The 17,375-nt window shown below is 41.5% G+C and overlaps 1 protein-coding gene across 3 annotated transcripts in view; it reads left to right on the plus strand.

The window, feature by feature from the left end:
* Positions 1–17,375, plus strand: part of Slc9a2 (solute carrier family 9 member A2) — an 85,828-nt gene that overhangs the window by 17,737 nt on the left and 50,716 nt on the right. For all 3 annotated transcript variants that reach the window (XM_026408614.2, XM_077791814.1, XM_026408615.2), the window contains exon 2: positions 12,818–13,281. In XM_026408614.2, the coding sequence (XP_026264399.1) occupies positions 12,818–13,281 (464 nt within the window). The remainder of the gene's footprint in view (positions 1–12,817; positions 13,282–17,375) is intronic.

Below are 17,375 nucleotides of genomic sequence, written 5' to 3' on the forward strand. Positions count from 1 at the left end.
TTAGACGTGTTCTTCTTAATTTCTAAAGGCTCATCTTTCAATATTTGAAAACAGTAGATAGACTGAACAGAAGGGGCTTGCAAGTCATGGAAATTTGGCACATCATTTTTCACCTCTGTTCCAGAATTCTTTGGGCTACACTAAATTTTCTTTCTACTACTGACGCTTCTTGACTTATGATAGGATCATGTCCCAATAAGACCATCTGAAATTGAAAATACCAGAAGTCAGGAATGCATATAATCAACCCAACCTGTGTGACAACATGCTTAGCAGCATAGCTCACTCCTGAGTCTCGGTTGTTTCCTCTTGAGATCCTGTGGCTGACTAGGAGCATCAGCCCCAATCACAAGAGAGGATTGTACCATGTAGCACAGGAAAAGATCAAAAGTCAAACTTGCAAGTCTGGTTTCTACTGAGAGCATACTACTTTTACATCATTGCAAAGTCCAAAAAATCATATGGGGCACTCATAAATTAGGCCTGTAAGTATTTTTGTTTTCCTTTTGCAGTATTGAGGATTGAACTCAGGGCCTCACACTTACTAGGCAGATGCTCTACCTCCTGGCTACATCCCCAGCCCTAGGCATTGTCTGTATTTAAACCTGGTTATATTTAAACCTGGTTATATTTAAGGAAGCTAAACCTAATGGGTGTGACACTGATGTACTTGATAGACAAGTTAGTGCTCACCCAAATTAGTACAGTTCTCAGCGATTGTTACTAAAAGAGAAATAAATGTATAGAGATGGCTATCATACTCTGATCGTTGAAATGGGAAGGCTGTTTTGTAATATTTAAGCGAACGGTATTCATGTTTTCTCCTTGAATAAATAGCATAGGTAAAAGGGAGTCCCACTGGGATAGAGCTTAGGAGGTCATGGGATAAGGTAGGAAGTGGTTTCATCATCTGACAAGTAAACTCTGTGGGTAAGTTAGACATCATCCTGGCAACTACGAATTACTTAAATCAAAATGTCACTTCCTCTCATTGAAGAGAGGTCCTTTCCTTCAGAAAATCAATCTAAACAGTTTAAATATCGTAACAGTCCTTGTGCTCTTTTTCGCTGAGTATTACTTCACATAAACCAATAGAATAAACATGCATTTCATGGAAGACTGAGCTACCATGTTAATGTGCGGTAATCTGCTCACATCCATTTCCCTCTTCTCTGACATTTTACTAAGACTGCTTTTTTCATGTTACTTATTTTTCCCTTTCAAATGCCAAATATTCTCACATCTTGCTTCTTATTTTTGAACAGCCTACACATTGCGCATTTTAACTTGGCACTCCTAGACTTGCTACCCAGAAGCCCAGTTCATAGTCTCTTTCAGCAGATCGGTTAGTACTTTGGGTCATACCACATAGCGGCTGTGCCCACCAGCAGAGATCCATTTACCAGCACCCCCTCTTCTGCCTGTTTGTTTAGCAGTGTTTATGCAGTTATGTCAATATTTCATTTTGCTTTGCCATCAGTATTTTATAACAATGAGAAAGAAAGAAAAAAAGAATGACTGGCGATTATCTCTGTTATGATAAAATGCACATAACACAAAATCTACCATATTAACCATCTGAAGTACACAAGTTAGTGCAGTTAGCCTATTCACGTTGTTGTGCCACTACCACCAGCAGCCATCACCAGGACGTTTCTCATCTTCCCTAATGAAACTCTGGACCGACTCCACACTCGTTTCTTGATCCTCCCTCTGAGTTCTATTCTACTTTCTGTCTCAATTATGAATGGGTCGATTCTATTTCTATCCAATCACTCACGTAAGTGGATTCACACAGTATTGTGTGTGTGTGTGTGTGTGTGTGTGTGTGTGTATTTGGTGACAGTGAAGATTATAAGGAAGAACAGTATTGTTCTTTCAACCTTAATGAAATTGAGGCAAAGGTGGAAATCACCAGCGGTCATAAAAGCATAAACCTTCTGTGTAATCAGGTATAAACCAGTTGGTTGTATATTCTATTGGGAAATAAAAGAACAAAATTAAAGATTAAAGAAAATAGTAAGTGTTAGAACTGAGAATGTGAGGCTTGTGATAGAAGGTGAGGTTCAAGGTCCTAGCTTTCAGCTTCGGGAATCCCCAATCAGAACATGCACATCTGATGTGCACCTTTTTAGGCTCTGTGTATAGTCGCTCATGGAGACTAAAGAGACAAAAGGCATGTTAATAACTTTTTTCTTCATTGCCATTTTTGTCTGCCTACACTAGAAAACACTCTTACTTCTCTACACTCTCTAACCCTTCTGACGCCAAATGTATGGATATTTTTTTCACACCACAACCAATTCTCTGCTTCTCCGTGGAGGCCAACTGGGTGACCTAAAATTTAGTTCTGACATTAATTACCTGGCATTAGTGCAAAACCCAAGTTTAGGAGCTCAGTCCCACTTTGGATGCCATACATCCGAACAACTGGGTATAAACTGGGGTTCCATGATGTCCTCCACAGATTTGATAATTTGCTACAGTAGCTCACAGAATTTAAAGGAAACACTTGAGTTTTCTGATCACCATAAAAGATAAAATGAACAGCTGGATGAACCGTAGGGCAGGGTCTGGTGCAGAACTTCCCTGTTCCCTGCTGTCTCAACATGTCCTGGAGCTCCCTTAACCTCACTGTTCAGGGTTTTCATGGATGCTCCATTTAGAGAGGCAACTACCACTTAGGTCACTGGCTATTGGTGATTAACTGAACCTCCAGTTCTCCCTAGATTTCAGGTGGGGGGGTGAGGTGGGGGTGTTAAGGTTCCAATCATGTTTTGGTCTTTGTCACCACTAGCTCTATCCTGAAGCTGCCCAGGGGTCCCTAGCTACCTGTCATCTCTTTGGCATATACAAGAAACTCTTAGGACTTCAGAAATTCCAAGGGGCTTGGCTCCTTCCTCTGTGTCAGGAACCAGGGACAAATATGATAACCAAAGAGGCTCCTGCTACCCTTATCATTCAGGAGATCACAAGGTTTTAGGAGCTTTGTGGCAGGAACTAGAGCAGAGACCAAATGTGTATGTATTATGTCACAACCTGCTACATATTGTATGAGACATTGGAAGCCAGAAAATGTATAAGGGCAAGCTGTGAACATTTGTTCTGAGGGGTGCATTAGATCCTCAGATGGATCTGAGAACTGTCCTCCTTGGATTTTAAAGATAAATGGGCTACCTTTCTATGTGGTGGTTGAAAGCTGGAATTTGGGATCAGTTGACTTGTTTTGTAGGTGTTCTTTACCAAGTTGAAGTTCTTTCTTACTCCTAGTTTGTGAGAGTTTTTAATCACAAATGTGTATTGAGTTTTGTCAAATACTTTTAGTGTATCCATTGATATAATCCTATAATTCTTTATTCTGTTGATATGATGGATTTCATTGATACATTTTTGGATATTGAGCTATCCTTGCATCCCTGGACTAAACTTCATTTGATCATGGTGAATACCTCATTTTATGTACTGCTGCAGAGTTATTTGCTAACATTCTGATGAAGATTTTTGCATCTACTCATGAAGGTCATTAGTCTGTTTTCTTTGTCTCATTTTGGGATGAGGGCAATACTAACAATGAAATGAAGTGGGTATTGTTCTCTTATATTTTCTGGAAAAGGTTGTATGCAGTTGGTGTTACTTTGTGGAATTCACTAGTGAAATTACCTGGGCCTGACATATTTCTTTTTTGGGGGGCATTTTAAATTTATAATCTCAATTTTCAAACTTTTTTTTTTTTTTTTTTTTTTTTTTTTTTGCTAATGATAGGGGTAGTCAAATGATTTCCTCCTTATTGGGTGAATGGTGGCTGTTGACAGTTTATGAGGAATTGGTCCATTTCAGTTAAGATAGGAAGAGCTTAGGGTTGATCAGGACATTCCTTTTATAAGCCTTTGATGGCAGGGTCTGTAGGGATAGCCCTGTAAATCAGTAGATTTGTATCTCCTCTCCTTTTTTCCGGTCATAGGTTGGGAGTGAGTTGCCTGATTATTGTAGGGTGGTAGGAGTCTAGGTTTCCCAAGAGAGGAGGGAGGATTCATTAGCACCCAATTTAGAAGAAAATCCAGTCTCCCTCTTCTTGTTTTCTCCCAGTGGGGAAGCTGGGGAGTTCCCTACCTTCTGGCAAAGGTGGGAGCTATAGGACCCACTACACTGTGCTGGAGTCAGGCCAGGGTTTCAGGGGTGATGTCTGGCTGGAGTAGAGCAACCATTGGCTAGCACTTTTCTTTCCTTAGACTCTTTCTGAAGTCCCTTATCCAGATGGAGCAGGGTATGTTTGGGAGTTTGTGGTCTGTGTCCATTGGCATTTCCTGGTTGCCAGTTTCTTCAGCTCCAAGTCTGGGACTTGTTGGAAGCAAAACGAGGATCAAGAGAACTCAGCTCACGGCATTATCATGCTCCTGGTCCAGAGGTCCTACCAGTCTTCCTTCTTCTCTCACCTTCTAGAATTGTCCTCTTTTTGTTTTATTTATCATGTCTGCAATACCTGGGCTCTTCAGATGGGCTGAGTGGGAAGAATGGAGACATAGCCCGTCTTTCCCCTCATCACGGGCTCTGCGTGCTCCAGCACTTTCCTGTCCTTCTGTCCTCATTTCCTACCATGTTCCTTCACTGCCCAGGCTCCAGCCAGAGCAGCCTCCTGGCTCCAGATGCCCCTGGCTCAGGACCTGCATCTGTGTTCTATAAGTAGAATCTGTTCTTTTTTTTTCAATCTTCGATTTTCTTAGCTTTTATGTTTTTGCACAGATTTTAAGTGATTTCAAGACTACCTGTCATCTATTTTAAAACTCTTTACTTTGGCCACTGATGATAATCTATCCCCTCTTAGTGAGTGGGGATCATCTGTTGGTTTTGTAGATCTCCCTGCCCCTGCCCCGCCATGTTAAACTCTGGACCTTCATGGAATTTTCCACAGTTGTAGAAATAAAAGAGAAACTTGTCAGGGTTTGTTGGTTGTGTCTCTTTATCTACCTGCTCCAATAACCTGGTGCAGTTATGCTGTCTTTCCGTATTGGCGTATGGTTTCTAACTTTGTGTGAACTTTGGGTGCCTCTGCACACCATTATCTAGAGGTACAATTTTATCCCTGTGATTCATTGTGGGTGTAATGAACACGTGGGGCGATGCCTGGTCAGTGGTGTTGGGCGTGTATTGAGTTTTGTCAAATACTTTTAATGACAGCATTACCCTTTAGGAAGCTGTAGCTCTCCTCTCATGTTCTAAGGAAAATTTTTGCCACTCCTTCTAGATAAATCTTCTATCAATTCATTAACCTCTGTGCTATTTTCAAGGAGATTCTAATTGATATTTTCCATCTAGATTTTTTCTCCCCTGAATTTTTTTTCTTTTTTTGTCTTCTCCACCTCTGTAAATGACCCTACTGTACACTCAGTTACTGGAACCCCCAACTGTGGATCCATCCTTGGCCACCTGTCAAACATCCTCATCCAGCAACATATTCCATCGGAGCAGGTGTCAGAATATACCCGTCCTGCAACCTCTTGTCCTACTGACCCCACACCTTAATGAGGACACCCACCAGCCCTCTCCTGGAATGCTGAGAAAGCTTCCTGGCTGGTATGCCCGCATTCATTCTTCAGCGGCAGCCAGAATGACCCTTCATAGCTGTGAATCTCATCATGACCTTCGACTTCCCCAAAGCCTCCATGGCTTCTCACTTTTCTCAGGACGTAGCCTTCATCTGATCGTCATGGGCTCTGCATACTCCAGCACTTTCCTGTCCTTCTGTCCTCATTTCCTACCAGATTCTCCTTCACTCCTTAAGCTACAGCCTAAGCAGGCCCCTCGCTCAGGATGCTGTTGATTCAGGGCCTGCCTCTTTGTTCTTTGCTTCCTTATTCTGAAAAGTTCTTCTACCTCGTTTCTTCCCTGAAGAAACATTCATTCAGGGTTTTCATACCTGCTCCTATTGATGTATTGCCTGATAGGTTAATGTTTCCCACCACTAAATCCTGTCCTGATGGTGCAGGGACTTTGTGTAAGTCCCCACTGTATCCCTTAGCATATCTGCTGTGATAAGATATCACATGTACCTGATAAGATTTCAGTAAATATAGATGGGAGGAAGTAAAAATGATTAAATGAGGTTGATCACTTTTATTGCCCCCATTTTTCATAATGCCTTGATAAATAATCTTGCTACACGAAGCTGTTCTTGAATTTTTCACTTACATAAACATGCCATCTGCAAAAGATACAGTTCCTTGTTTTCTTAGATGTAGGTGTTCTTTTACCCTGGGAAGTAGCCACATTCTTCTGACTGCCTCGTTTTCCTGTTTCTTATGGGATTGTGTACAAGTCCCTTTGGGGCCTGGGCTGTTCTTACGCTTTATCCTCTCATGTTTACAGACAACTTCTTGTTTATATTTCTGCTGATGGTTAATCATATCCATTTGGCTTAATTCTGTTCTCTGGTCCCTTGTCCTTTGCGAGGGCTTCTTCCTGTCACTCCCGAGTGTGGAAGTCAAGGTGCTCTGAGATTTCTGCTCTAGCTGCCACTTAGGGATGCATCGTCCACAGTTGGTCTTCAGACCTTGTGCAGTGTGGCTTTTTGCTGTTTGTCTCCTGTCTCCTCTTCACACTGAGCACCAGGCCAGGTACACCACCCCTTCCCCATGGTCCTCAGACTTTCCTCAAGCCTTTGTCATGGGGGACAAACAGCAATTCTATTTTCTATTCCCCCTTGGAATAGAAAAGCTGTATCCAGCAACCTCAGTGCCACCTCCTCTCCTTGAGTCTCCTCACCCAAATTCATTGCTCACCCCCTCTCCTCCAGCATTCATTACATCTCCTCTTTTATAGCATTTATCACTTTCTATCCTATATCATAATCGATTATGGGCTTGTCTTATCTTTTGCGCTAAATATAGGCTCCTTGAAGACAGAGTTCATTCTGATTCAACTCCAGGGCCCTCAGACTCTTGTACACAGAAGGCACTCAGTATACCATCTGACTAAAGGTTTAACTCCGTGTTTTTTCTTTTTCTTTTTTTTTTCCCTTCCAAAGTCCATCACGATGGTTCTTTTTTTTTTTCCTTTGTATGTGGCCACATCATTTTGAAAAATTAAATACTATTCAAATTCTGCCTTGGAATAACCTAAATAACTTTTTAACTTTTTATGTATATTTTCAATAAGTTTAGCATCATAAGTCCTCTGTAAATGTAACAAGTGGAACATTTAAAAAAAAAAAACCTCTCTATTTATAGCCCTATTATTTTTGGTGGAGTGGTTCGTAAATGTATCTTTTTATCTAGCATATGACTGAATGTTATGATAAATATATCCTCACTTTTATGTTTTTATATAGATCCGTTAATTCTGCTCTATTTATTGAATTCTATTTATTAAATTCTGTTTATTTTATGTATTATTTGCTCATTTCTGATTCTTTTGCATTATTTATTTTCTCAATAGAATTTAATTTTCAGAAACCAATTCTATTATGCAGTCTTTGTCCTCTTGAGTTATCGCATAGCAGGTTTGTTGATCTGATTGAAATGGTGCTTTTCACTATTTTCTGTTTCTGTATGTCTCTTGCTTATTGCAGTTCTGTTTTAAGATATATACTATGTGCACTGAGATACTTATAAATCAGAATTTTTAGGCATGGAAGAATTTGCTTATACCTCTTACTACTTGTTAAAACAAGTTTAATATGTCCATAAATGGGAGCCTTCTCTTTCCCAGCCGTATAGGCAGGACCTTGGGTCATTCTTGACTTGCAGTCCAGGGCTTCCCAGAGTGTTCTTTGAGGATCACCAGCCCTGAGACCCTGTGCCTGGACCAGCAGCCACCATCAGTGCATGGTGCCTGTTGGTACCCACAAGGACTTGCTCTGTATTTAACCTGAGCTTGACAAATATTTGCTGATCCAATTGATGCCATTATTTTCTCTTCAAGCTCTTTTAAAATATAGAACAACAACAAAAAAATAAATGAAATCTAGAACATTTCATAGAATGTTTGTATTTGTCTTTGCCTAAAGCTAATGCTTGCTGTCCTGAGATTCTATCTCTACTCTCCACCACTATGTCACCTTCTTCTCATGCTCATTAGAACAGTGTGGTTGGTTTGTTTGGGGATTTTGTTGTTGTTGTTTAGACTTATTTTGGCTGTTTTTGTTGGAGGGGGCTTTCTGATTTTAACTTTTACATTGTTGCTCTCTGTGGATCCTGCTATCTGGAAGCTTCCTGTGTTGTCTCACACTTTGTTCCTTCCAGAATTTGACAGATAAGTTATTTTAGATGTAATGAGAAAACACGGTGAATTCATCACATTGCACATATTCACAGATCTTTAGTTTTTAAGCTCAATTAATTTCAGCACTTGTAGACAGAGAAAAACTAAAATAGATTCACTCGAATAGAGCAATCTCTTCCCTGTATGTTTTGTGTAAGCGACCTCTAATCTTGTTTGCTTTCACACCACATTACTGCAATTCAAATAAAACAATGATTTTTAAGGCACCAACCCTCATTGACTTTTATGTACTAGTAACAAAAGTTGAGTGACTCAAGATATGTCCCAAATACCCTAAACAGAAATTAGCAGGAAATACACTAAGCCAGGAATTGGTAATGTTATTGCCTGGGGCCCTAATGTGGCCTGGCTTTATATGGCCTGTAAGGTAAGTTTTACATTCTTAAGTGATTCTAATCAAATCTAGCCAGTAATCCCAGTGGCTCTGGAGGCTGAGGCAGGAGGATCAGGAATTCAAAGCCAACCTCAGCAAACTCAGCGAGGCTCTAAGCAACTCAGTGAAACCCTGTCTCTGAATTAAATACAATATAGGGCTAGAGATGTGCCTCAGTGGTTGAGTGTCCCTGAGTCTAATCCCTGGTCTCTGCCCCTGCCCCATAAAAAAAGATCGAATGTAAAGAAAAATATTTTGTGACTTATAAAATTGTACAGGATTCTAGTTTCCATATGCATGAATATGTAATTCGAATAGGAATAAACTTTGACTGAAACCCACTTGTTTTGCTATGATCTGTGGCTACTTTTGCACTGCAAAGACTAGTAAATATAGACCTCAAGTCGAACATAGTTACCATGTAAACCTTTACAGAGAAAAAGTGATCAGTCTCTGGACTATACAGATTATAGCCCATGGTTCATCAAAAAGGTCTGGTATATTTCTTGGTCATATTAGGTGGAATGATAATGCTGAGAAAAGCCCATTCTACTAACTTTATTTTTCCCTGGAAGAAATACTTAGAGGGGAGGCATGAATGCATTGTACATTTGTGATAGGTGACTTATTTGCTTTATTCTGTGAGTATTGGAATTTAAGAAGCCTTTCTAATTTGTTTGCACTGTTTATTTTGCTGATGCCTTTTTTATCCTGGTGGCTCACAAAAGCACAGACACTTACACACACAAAGCCTTTTTTGTCAGCAGCAGAGTATTATACTTTGCAATTCAACATTTCTGCTTATGTTCACCAAATAGCAAGGAACTAAGATCCATGGCCACCGCCTTTCATATCACCCCTTCTTGACCCTGGGTCAACTGGGCAGATTCAGCAGCAGCTCTCTTCAGAAGAGTCAATCAGATCGATTTTTGAATAACAAAATTGAAATTCCTATGAGAAGGGACCAGCAGATTTTTTAGAAATGAGAATGCCTGATTTCCTCAACCGATGTTCCTGCGTTTGTTGCGTTTTTTTTCCTGATTGTAGTACGACCTAGTTTCTCTGTTTCTTGCTTCCTCCACACCCCTTTGGCCTTCTGTCCCCGTGGCCCTTCTTCCTAATTGCACCCTGCATATCAGTTGCTATATTTTATTTGCTTCTCCTTGATTGTTTCAGGCTGGCTTGTTCTCCTGGTCGGTCAGGATCAGTTAGGTCATTTGAGCTTTGGCTTCTGAGATGCATGTAGAGGCTCTGATCTCTGCTCTCCCAACCACCTGATCTCGATTCTTAGCTGGGGAGCCTCCATGTGAGAGCACTGGGTCTCCAAGGTCAAGTAGGTAAAAGGAAAGAAAAAGACACAAAAAGCAAGTGGGAGCTTCCAAAGACAGGCCTTGCCTATCTTCTGATTCATGTCCAAGGGCTCCTTTTTAAATTTTTTTTTTTCCTGGGCATTCTTTAAAACTTTTTTTCTTTTGCTTTTTCCTGTAGAACAAGGAGAGGTGACTCAAGTTTGGGGGCATTTGTGACATTACAGGTGCAGTGAGAAATCAGAAAGTCACCCACCCAGTTATCCTTACAGATCTTTACCTGGGAGGAGCGTTTGTCTCTATTATTCAAATGAGTCAGTGGGGGCTGGCCATGCCGGTCACCTGTCCACCTGTCCACCTGTCCCCCGTCAGAGGCAGAGAGCAAGCAGGACCCTGCCCCTCAAGCCGGGGGCTGTTACCAGATGGCAGCTTTGAATGCAGGAAGACTTCAGGTTGGGGCTGTGTTCCACAAAGGGGGTGATGGCACTAGGATCCTGGGAGGCCGGGGAGATGCTCTTGGCAAGTTTCTTATCCTACAGGAAATGTTAATTATAAAAGGACCCAGCGTGTGGGGAGATTGCAAAGATGGTTGTCAGAGGATTTCTTCACTGCTCTGTTTATTGGCTAGGTCAGTGAACTGGCCAGGGGTCATGAGTAAAGAACAGCTGAGTTTTACTGCCTATTATAGGACGAATTATAAAACAATCAACACTGAAGAGCAGTTCAGATGCTCCACATGCAGATGTCCACTTTATCCTTTAGAAATGAGTTCTGCAAATCCCTTCCAAGTATTGTGATGACTGTTTCTTTAGCTCACAAAGTATCTCACACTGTGTTTTTAGTCCTGTTAAAAGGATTTACGAATTAAAACTTGTACAATTGTTAGTTTCTTAGGATTTACTGTTATTTTAGTGTTATTGTCCTATAATTGGATACATTTCTGTCTTAGTCCATTTATGCTGTTAGAACAGACTGGGATCATTTATAAAGACAGATATTTATTTTCTCACAGTTCTGGAGGCTAAAAGTCCATGATCAGGGTGCCAGCATTTGGTGTCTATTGAGGGCCTGTTGTGTCCTCACATGGTGGAAGGCAGAAAGGCAAATCAGAGTGGAATAGTGCACTCACCAAACCCAGCAAGAAGTCTCTTTCTTAAAGGCCTTTGTTTTTCTCAGAGGTCCCCCCTCTTAATACTATCTCACTGGAATTTTGGAGGGGATCTATTGAAACCAGAAAATGAACATATTCTGCTTTAATTCTAAAATATACTAAATGCCTTCTGTAGGACTTGCTACTGTCTTGCAAATAAACTCTGTTCTCAGTTAAGCCCTTTCAAGTGATCTTCCTGAATTAGGTTTCTGTTCCTCAACTTTGCATTGCTGTAACAAAATATCTAAAGAAATAACTTAAAGGAGAAAGGACTTAGGAGGCTCACAGTTTCACAGAGTTTAGTCTACGGCCAGCCTACTTCATTGCCCTGGACCTGAGGCAAGGCAGAACTTCATGGTAGAAGAGCTTGGTGGAGAAAAGCTGCTCATCGGTTCACGTCAGCTGGAAAGCAGAGAGAAAGTGAGAGAGGGGAAGGGACCAGGGACAAGACATAGTCCCTCAGGGAATGACCTCAGTGACATACAGTCATGCCCCACCTGGCGACAGGTACCACCCAGTAGTCCATTCAAATTATGAATCTATCAATGGGTCAGTCCATTGATGAGGTCAGACCCTCATGACCCTTTCAGTTCCCCAAACTCCACCTCTGAAAATGGCTGCAGTGGGAACCAAGTCTCCAACACCCGAGCCTGTGGGAGACATTTCAGATCCAAACCATAGTTGCCCGTAGGTGTTGGCATTTCTCTGCCCCTTTCTGCCACAGGACTCCTCTCATGTATTCTATGTGTTAAAGCTACATTGGACTCTGTCTTGGTTTGGGAAGTGGATGTTTCCCTCCTGTCTATCCTTGCAGTGTGCATGGATCCTGGCTCCTCCTTGGTGTCTTCTCTAGCTCATTGATTTCTCCTCTGTATTTTCCCAGCTCTTAGCTGGGCTCAATTCCACTTAGCCTTGTACGTTGGAGTAAGTCACAAATAATATATCCTATCATCGCTTGACTGGCAGCTCTTTGAAATTGGACATCATGGTAAACTTGTATCTTTCATCAAGTCGACGTTGATGCATCTTGATGAACTGATTTGTTGTTTCTGAAGGATCACATATCTCAAAAATTAAATAGATTCAGCATCCCCAGTGAAAGAGTCTGAAATGAAAGATAAATATTATTAATTTTTATGAGTGCCAGAGATGGCAACACTAATCCCCAGATGGGTTTGTGACCAGCCACCTGGGTAACACCCTAGATATCTTGGAGCCTTGGTGGCCCTTAAATTTTAAAAAAATCATGAAGATGACTGCCTTGCTTATATGTTAGGGTTTTCATAAGGATGCAAAGTTACATCTGAAAACGTTGAGAAATCACTAAATTGTTTTACATACAAAATTTTGTTGTTTTATTTCATTTCCCCAGTCCCAGCATTTAAGAAAAATTTAATAGGGGTTTACAAAAAAATTTTTTAAAAAAATGTACTATGTAGATGATGTGTATCTGTAGCATTGTCATTTTGATTTATAGTCCAGTTTGTACCTTCATAGTGATTAATGGCGTGGACATAAATAAATAAATGTGAACGGTGTTGAGGGAATCATCTGATTTACCTTGTAATCTGCAAAGCCAGTCTCTAGTGAATTACACTGGGAGACTTGGCAGATTTTGGAATTACACCCATTGGTTAGAAAAAAACAAATGTCCCTTCCCCATAATTCCTGCATAACTCAGATTTTGTGCCTTCGTGTTTTCATTATCAGGCTTCCATCTCTATCACAAGTTGCCCACCATCGTGCCCGAGAGCTGCCTTCTCATAATGGTGGGACTTCTACTTGGTGGCATTATCTTTGGTGTGGATGAGAAGTCGCCCCCTGCCATGAAGACCGATGTGTTCTTCTTGTACCTCCTGCCGCCCATCGTGCTGGACGCCGGCTATTTCATGCCCACTCGCCCCTTCTTTGAGAACATAGGCACGATTTTCTGGTATGCCGTGGTAGGAACGCTGTGGAATTCCATCGGCATCGGGGTGTCTCTGTTTGGCATTTGCCAGATCGAAGCCTTTGGCCTCAGTGACATCACTCTGCTCCAGAACCTGCTCTTTGGCAGTTTGATCTCAGCCGTGGACCCCGTGGCCGTGCTCGCCGTCTTTGAGAACATCCACGTCAACGAGCAGCTCTACATCCTGGTCTTTGGGGAGTCCCTGCTGAACGATGCTGTCACAGTGGTGAGTGACACGTCATGAGCGTTACCGTGGCACCCGGAGCCCAGTGCTCACCTGCATCTTAGCAGGTTTCCTCTGAGGACGCAGAGGAACCAAACCAAACGCACTTTCTCCCAACAAGGTGCCTCCGACTGCTGCTGTGAGTGGGTGTTTCTCCACCCAGCCACCAGCTAGGTGTCCTGGAGTTCAGTTCAGTTCTGACAGCCCACCTGGAGATAGCCTCAGATCCCCCAGGTGGCAGGCCCATCGCCAGCCCCAGGTGTTTTACCTGTGCATCTGATAGAGAGGCTCCAAGTTGGAGGTTCTTAAGACCTCTTCCTTGCCAGAGAAGCTCACCGCACTCAGGGAAACACGTTTGCTGGTTTGCTAAGGATATTGCAAAGGATACAGATGGAGAGAGGGAGTAGAAGCTTCCGTGAGCTCTGTGGGTGCACCGCCCTTCAAGAACCTCCACAGGCTCAGCTCTCCAGGTGTTCTCTGAACCCTGCCCTTTTGGAGTTTTATGGGTGCTTCATCACCTAGGCGTGGCTGAAGGTTAAATCACTGGATACCAGTGATAAAATGAACCTTCAGCCCCTTTGTCCTCTTTGGAGGTCGGAGTAAAAGTCCCAGCCTTTTAATCCCACCTTGGTCTCTCCAGTGACCAGCTCCAATCCTGAAGCTACCCTGGGGCCACCAGCCATCAATCATTAGCATACACTTCAGAGATTCCAAGCATTTTATAAGTTACATGCCAAGAAAGTGGGCAAAGACCAAATATATAGATCACAGTATCACAGCCCCTCACTTAGATTAATGCTCCAGTGTCACTGCCTTGAAATTCTTTATACTTTTCTAAATGTATTTGCTTACTTTTTATTTATTATGGTACAATGGCTCCTCATTTTCATTTTGCACCAGGTTTCACAAAATATGTAGCTAGTCCCTTCATACAAGGCCCTGGTCCTCAGAGGAGCATGAATGTGACTGTGGTCTTTGTGCCTCTGATGATTTATCATTTTGGCATTTTTAAATGTGATGGTCTTTCACCGCAATGTTACACTTCAGATCCCAAGAAATCTTTGTGAGAAGTAATGCCACCGATATGCGATATGTATAACATCTGCGGAACCACAATACCCACTAAGTGCCCATTCTCTGCCTGGTGGTAACTTAGGTATTATGTTAACAATCTTAACAAAAAATTTTGCCACATGTTCATTTTCTGTTACTATCCAACCAGGGCATCCCTAGTTCTCATCATTTTCTCCTAAGTGGGTACTTATTTGAACAACAACTTATTTTTAATTCTCTTTTAATTGCTACATAATTAGATTCAGAGGCTGTTATGATCTTAAGGTTTAGCACAATTCCAAACTCAGGCCAGGGTGGAGAGGAAGGATGAGGAAACATCTCCCCTTGCCCACAGATCTGCAGACAGCTCTTCCTGTAATATTTAGAGATTCCCAAGTGATCCTGGATTAATGAATCAATTAGCTAGCCCTGGCGATGTTGTAGTAGGGGTGACAGACATGATAACCATTAACCTTTAGTGAATGCTTCCCTTGTGCTCAGTTCTGTGAGAACCTATGAAGTAGGTATTGTTCCCATTTTGCAGATAAGAAAATTGAGGCAGGGGAAATGTTAAATAAAGCATGATTTAAATAACAATTTTAAATACCCTTTCTATTAACTCCTACCCTTAAAATGTTACTCCTAACTCAACAGCCTGCATAGAAACCATTGTCCTCTGATAATCATACTCTACGGCAAACGTGGATCTCTGGAACTAAAATATCATCTCTAAGGCTGTCTATTAATTCTATATGGATATTGTTATGTAGACAATTCATTAAAAGTTTATTGACCATAACTTTTAGAGTGTCTGCTAAGATGGTTGTTTAAGATTGCTGTTAGCTCACTCCCAGAACCAAACCAAATTCATATATTCTATTATTTATTAACAGTCATTAACTTACCAGTATTAAATTTTAACTTGAAACTGCCCCAATATCGAAGACATTTTATAACTCACTGTCACTTCCCCAGGCATCAAGTTTTCCACAGTGACTTCAGTATGTAAATTTTACCCTTGTTGAAGGAGACTGTGGACATTTGAATGTGGAGTGCTGGGAGTGAATCTATTAATGAAAAGGGGACTTGACAGAGAACGGAGAACCCTTGCTGCACTCCTTCTTGGGGGTGCTCAGCAGAGTCAGGCCAGTTCCATAACGCTTCCCATTTATACTGCGGCCCTGCTTCTCAGAAAATTTCTCAAGCGCCTGAGTCTCCATCCATTCTGTAAGGTTTTCCGGAATCATATTTCAGGAAGGGATCAGGATAAGTCAGTGTTGAGAGTGTGCTAAGGCAGCAGGCAAGGCCTGAGCTTCCTCTCAGAGGCACGAAGCCATCCACTGTGGATTTATGGATGGAGAGTGGGGCCTGGCCCAGGGAGGGCAGTGGGCCAGACTGACAGCTTGCCCTTCCAATAAGGAAGGGGGACAAGGACAGAGAAAGGACACAGCTGGCTTAGAGGTGAAAGCCATGGTCCACGGCCAGAGCCAGAATATCAGAACAACTCCAAGGGCTCTGTAGGAAAGGGCCTTCCTTGATACCAAGACACTGGCTGGCAGGCACGCATGCTCTCAGAACCCAGGCCACAGGACGTCAGGCTGTGCCCAAGGGTTTCCCGACCTCATGCCAAAGAATGAACTACCTGATGTTTCTCCAACTGAATTGGCAGAAGACTGTACTTATTGGAACATGTCAGGAACAATGAGAACAATGGTGTCAAAATTATTACTTTTTCTCCTACTCAGATGTCCTCAAAGAATAGGGGTGGAGATGTTTTATTGGAGATTCTTTGATTCATTCTTCCAGTCTTATCTCCAGAAGAGGGACTTATCTCTAGGAGAGAAACTCATAGACTAGAAAAGGGTATTGAAAATGTGGATCGTGATGCCTACAGTAAAGGAGTTGCAGGTGGAGTGATTTAGGTAAATCAAAAAGAATTAATGTTAAAATTGTAGCTTTAGAGCTCTTAACCTCTTCCCAGGTCATGATGAATCTAATACTGACCCGGAAAGGTGAAAGGAAGAAATTCTAGTACAGAAATGTCTCAAAGCAAGAGAAATTGTATATATGCATGGTAGATCAAACTTCATGGTATTGTCCAAGAGTATCATGAATTAAAATTAACCGAAAAAAGGCCAACTAATTGAACAATAAATGGGTGATTTCTAAATAGAATTTTTGTGTTGTCTCTTATAGTTCATATTTTATGAAAATTTTTTCAAAATCTGAAGATTCTTTCGGTTCTCAGCTGTCTGAGATATCCTGCTGCTTCCATAGTAGTCCATAGACAAGTGACATGTTCACATGGTTATTGTCAATGTCATTCTCAGAACCCATTAATGCAGCTATTGAGAAGTTTCACAAATTTTCCAAGAAGTCTTAAAGAGCTTCCTCAAGCATTTCCTAGTTTTCTACCCTTAACTAGGCTTAGTTCAGGAAAGCTTGCACTGAGGCAGACCCTGAGATATACCCCAGGGGCCAGTGAGTGGGGACTCTGAAGTGGAATTTTTGAGGAAGATTGGTAAGCAATGACCACTTATGATTTAATTTTGACTTTGAAAATAGCAAAATAGATCTGAAATTCATTATGCAAAAGTGATTATCATTTATGTTTTATATAAAAGAAAGTGCTGAACACCTTTTTTTTTTTTTCCTGGACTAGAGCTACTTTAATAAAATTTGCAGTTTACATCCTTACCTTACATGGTTCTATGGAATCAGTACACATTGTAAATCAAAAGTCAAAATAAAGCCAAGCTAGTGGTGTACGCCTGTAATTCCAACAGCTCGGGAGGTTGAGTCAGGAGGATGGTGAGTTCAAAGCCAGCCTCAGCAACAGTGAGGTGCTTAGCAACTCAGTGAGCCCCTGTCTTTAAAGAAAATACAAAATAGGGCTGGGGATGTGGCTCGGTGGTTGAGTGCCCCTGAGTTCAATTCCCAGTACCAAAAAATAAATAAATAAATAAATAAAAATAACTAATTCCCAATTTTATATATATCATAACAAACAGAACTTTGATTTCAGTTTAAAAGCATTCAGCTAT

The sequence above is a fragment of the Urocitellus parryii genome, chromosome 12 (assembly GCF_045843805.1).
Source record: "Urocitellus parryii isolate mUroPar1 chromosome 12, mUroPar1.hap1, whole genome shotgun sequence".
In the NCBI taxonomy this organism is placed as follows: Eukaryota; Metazoa; Chordata; class Mammalia; order Rodentia; family Sciuridae; genus Urocitellus; species Urocitellus parryii.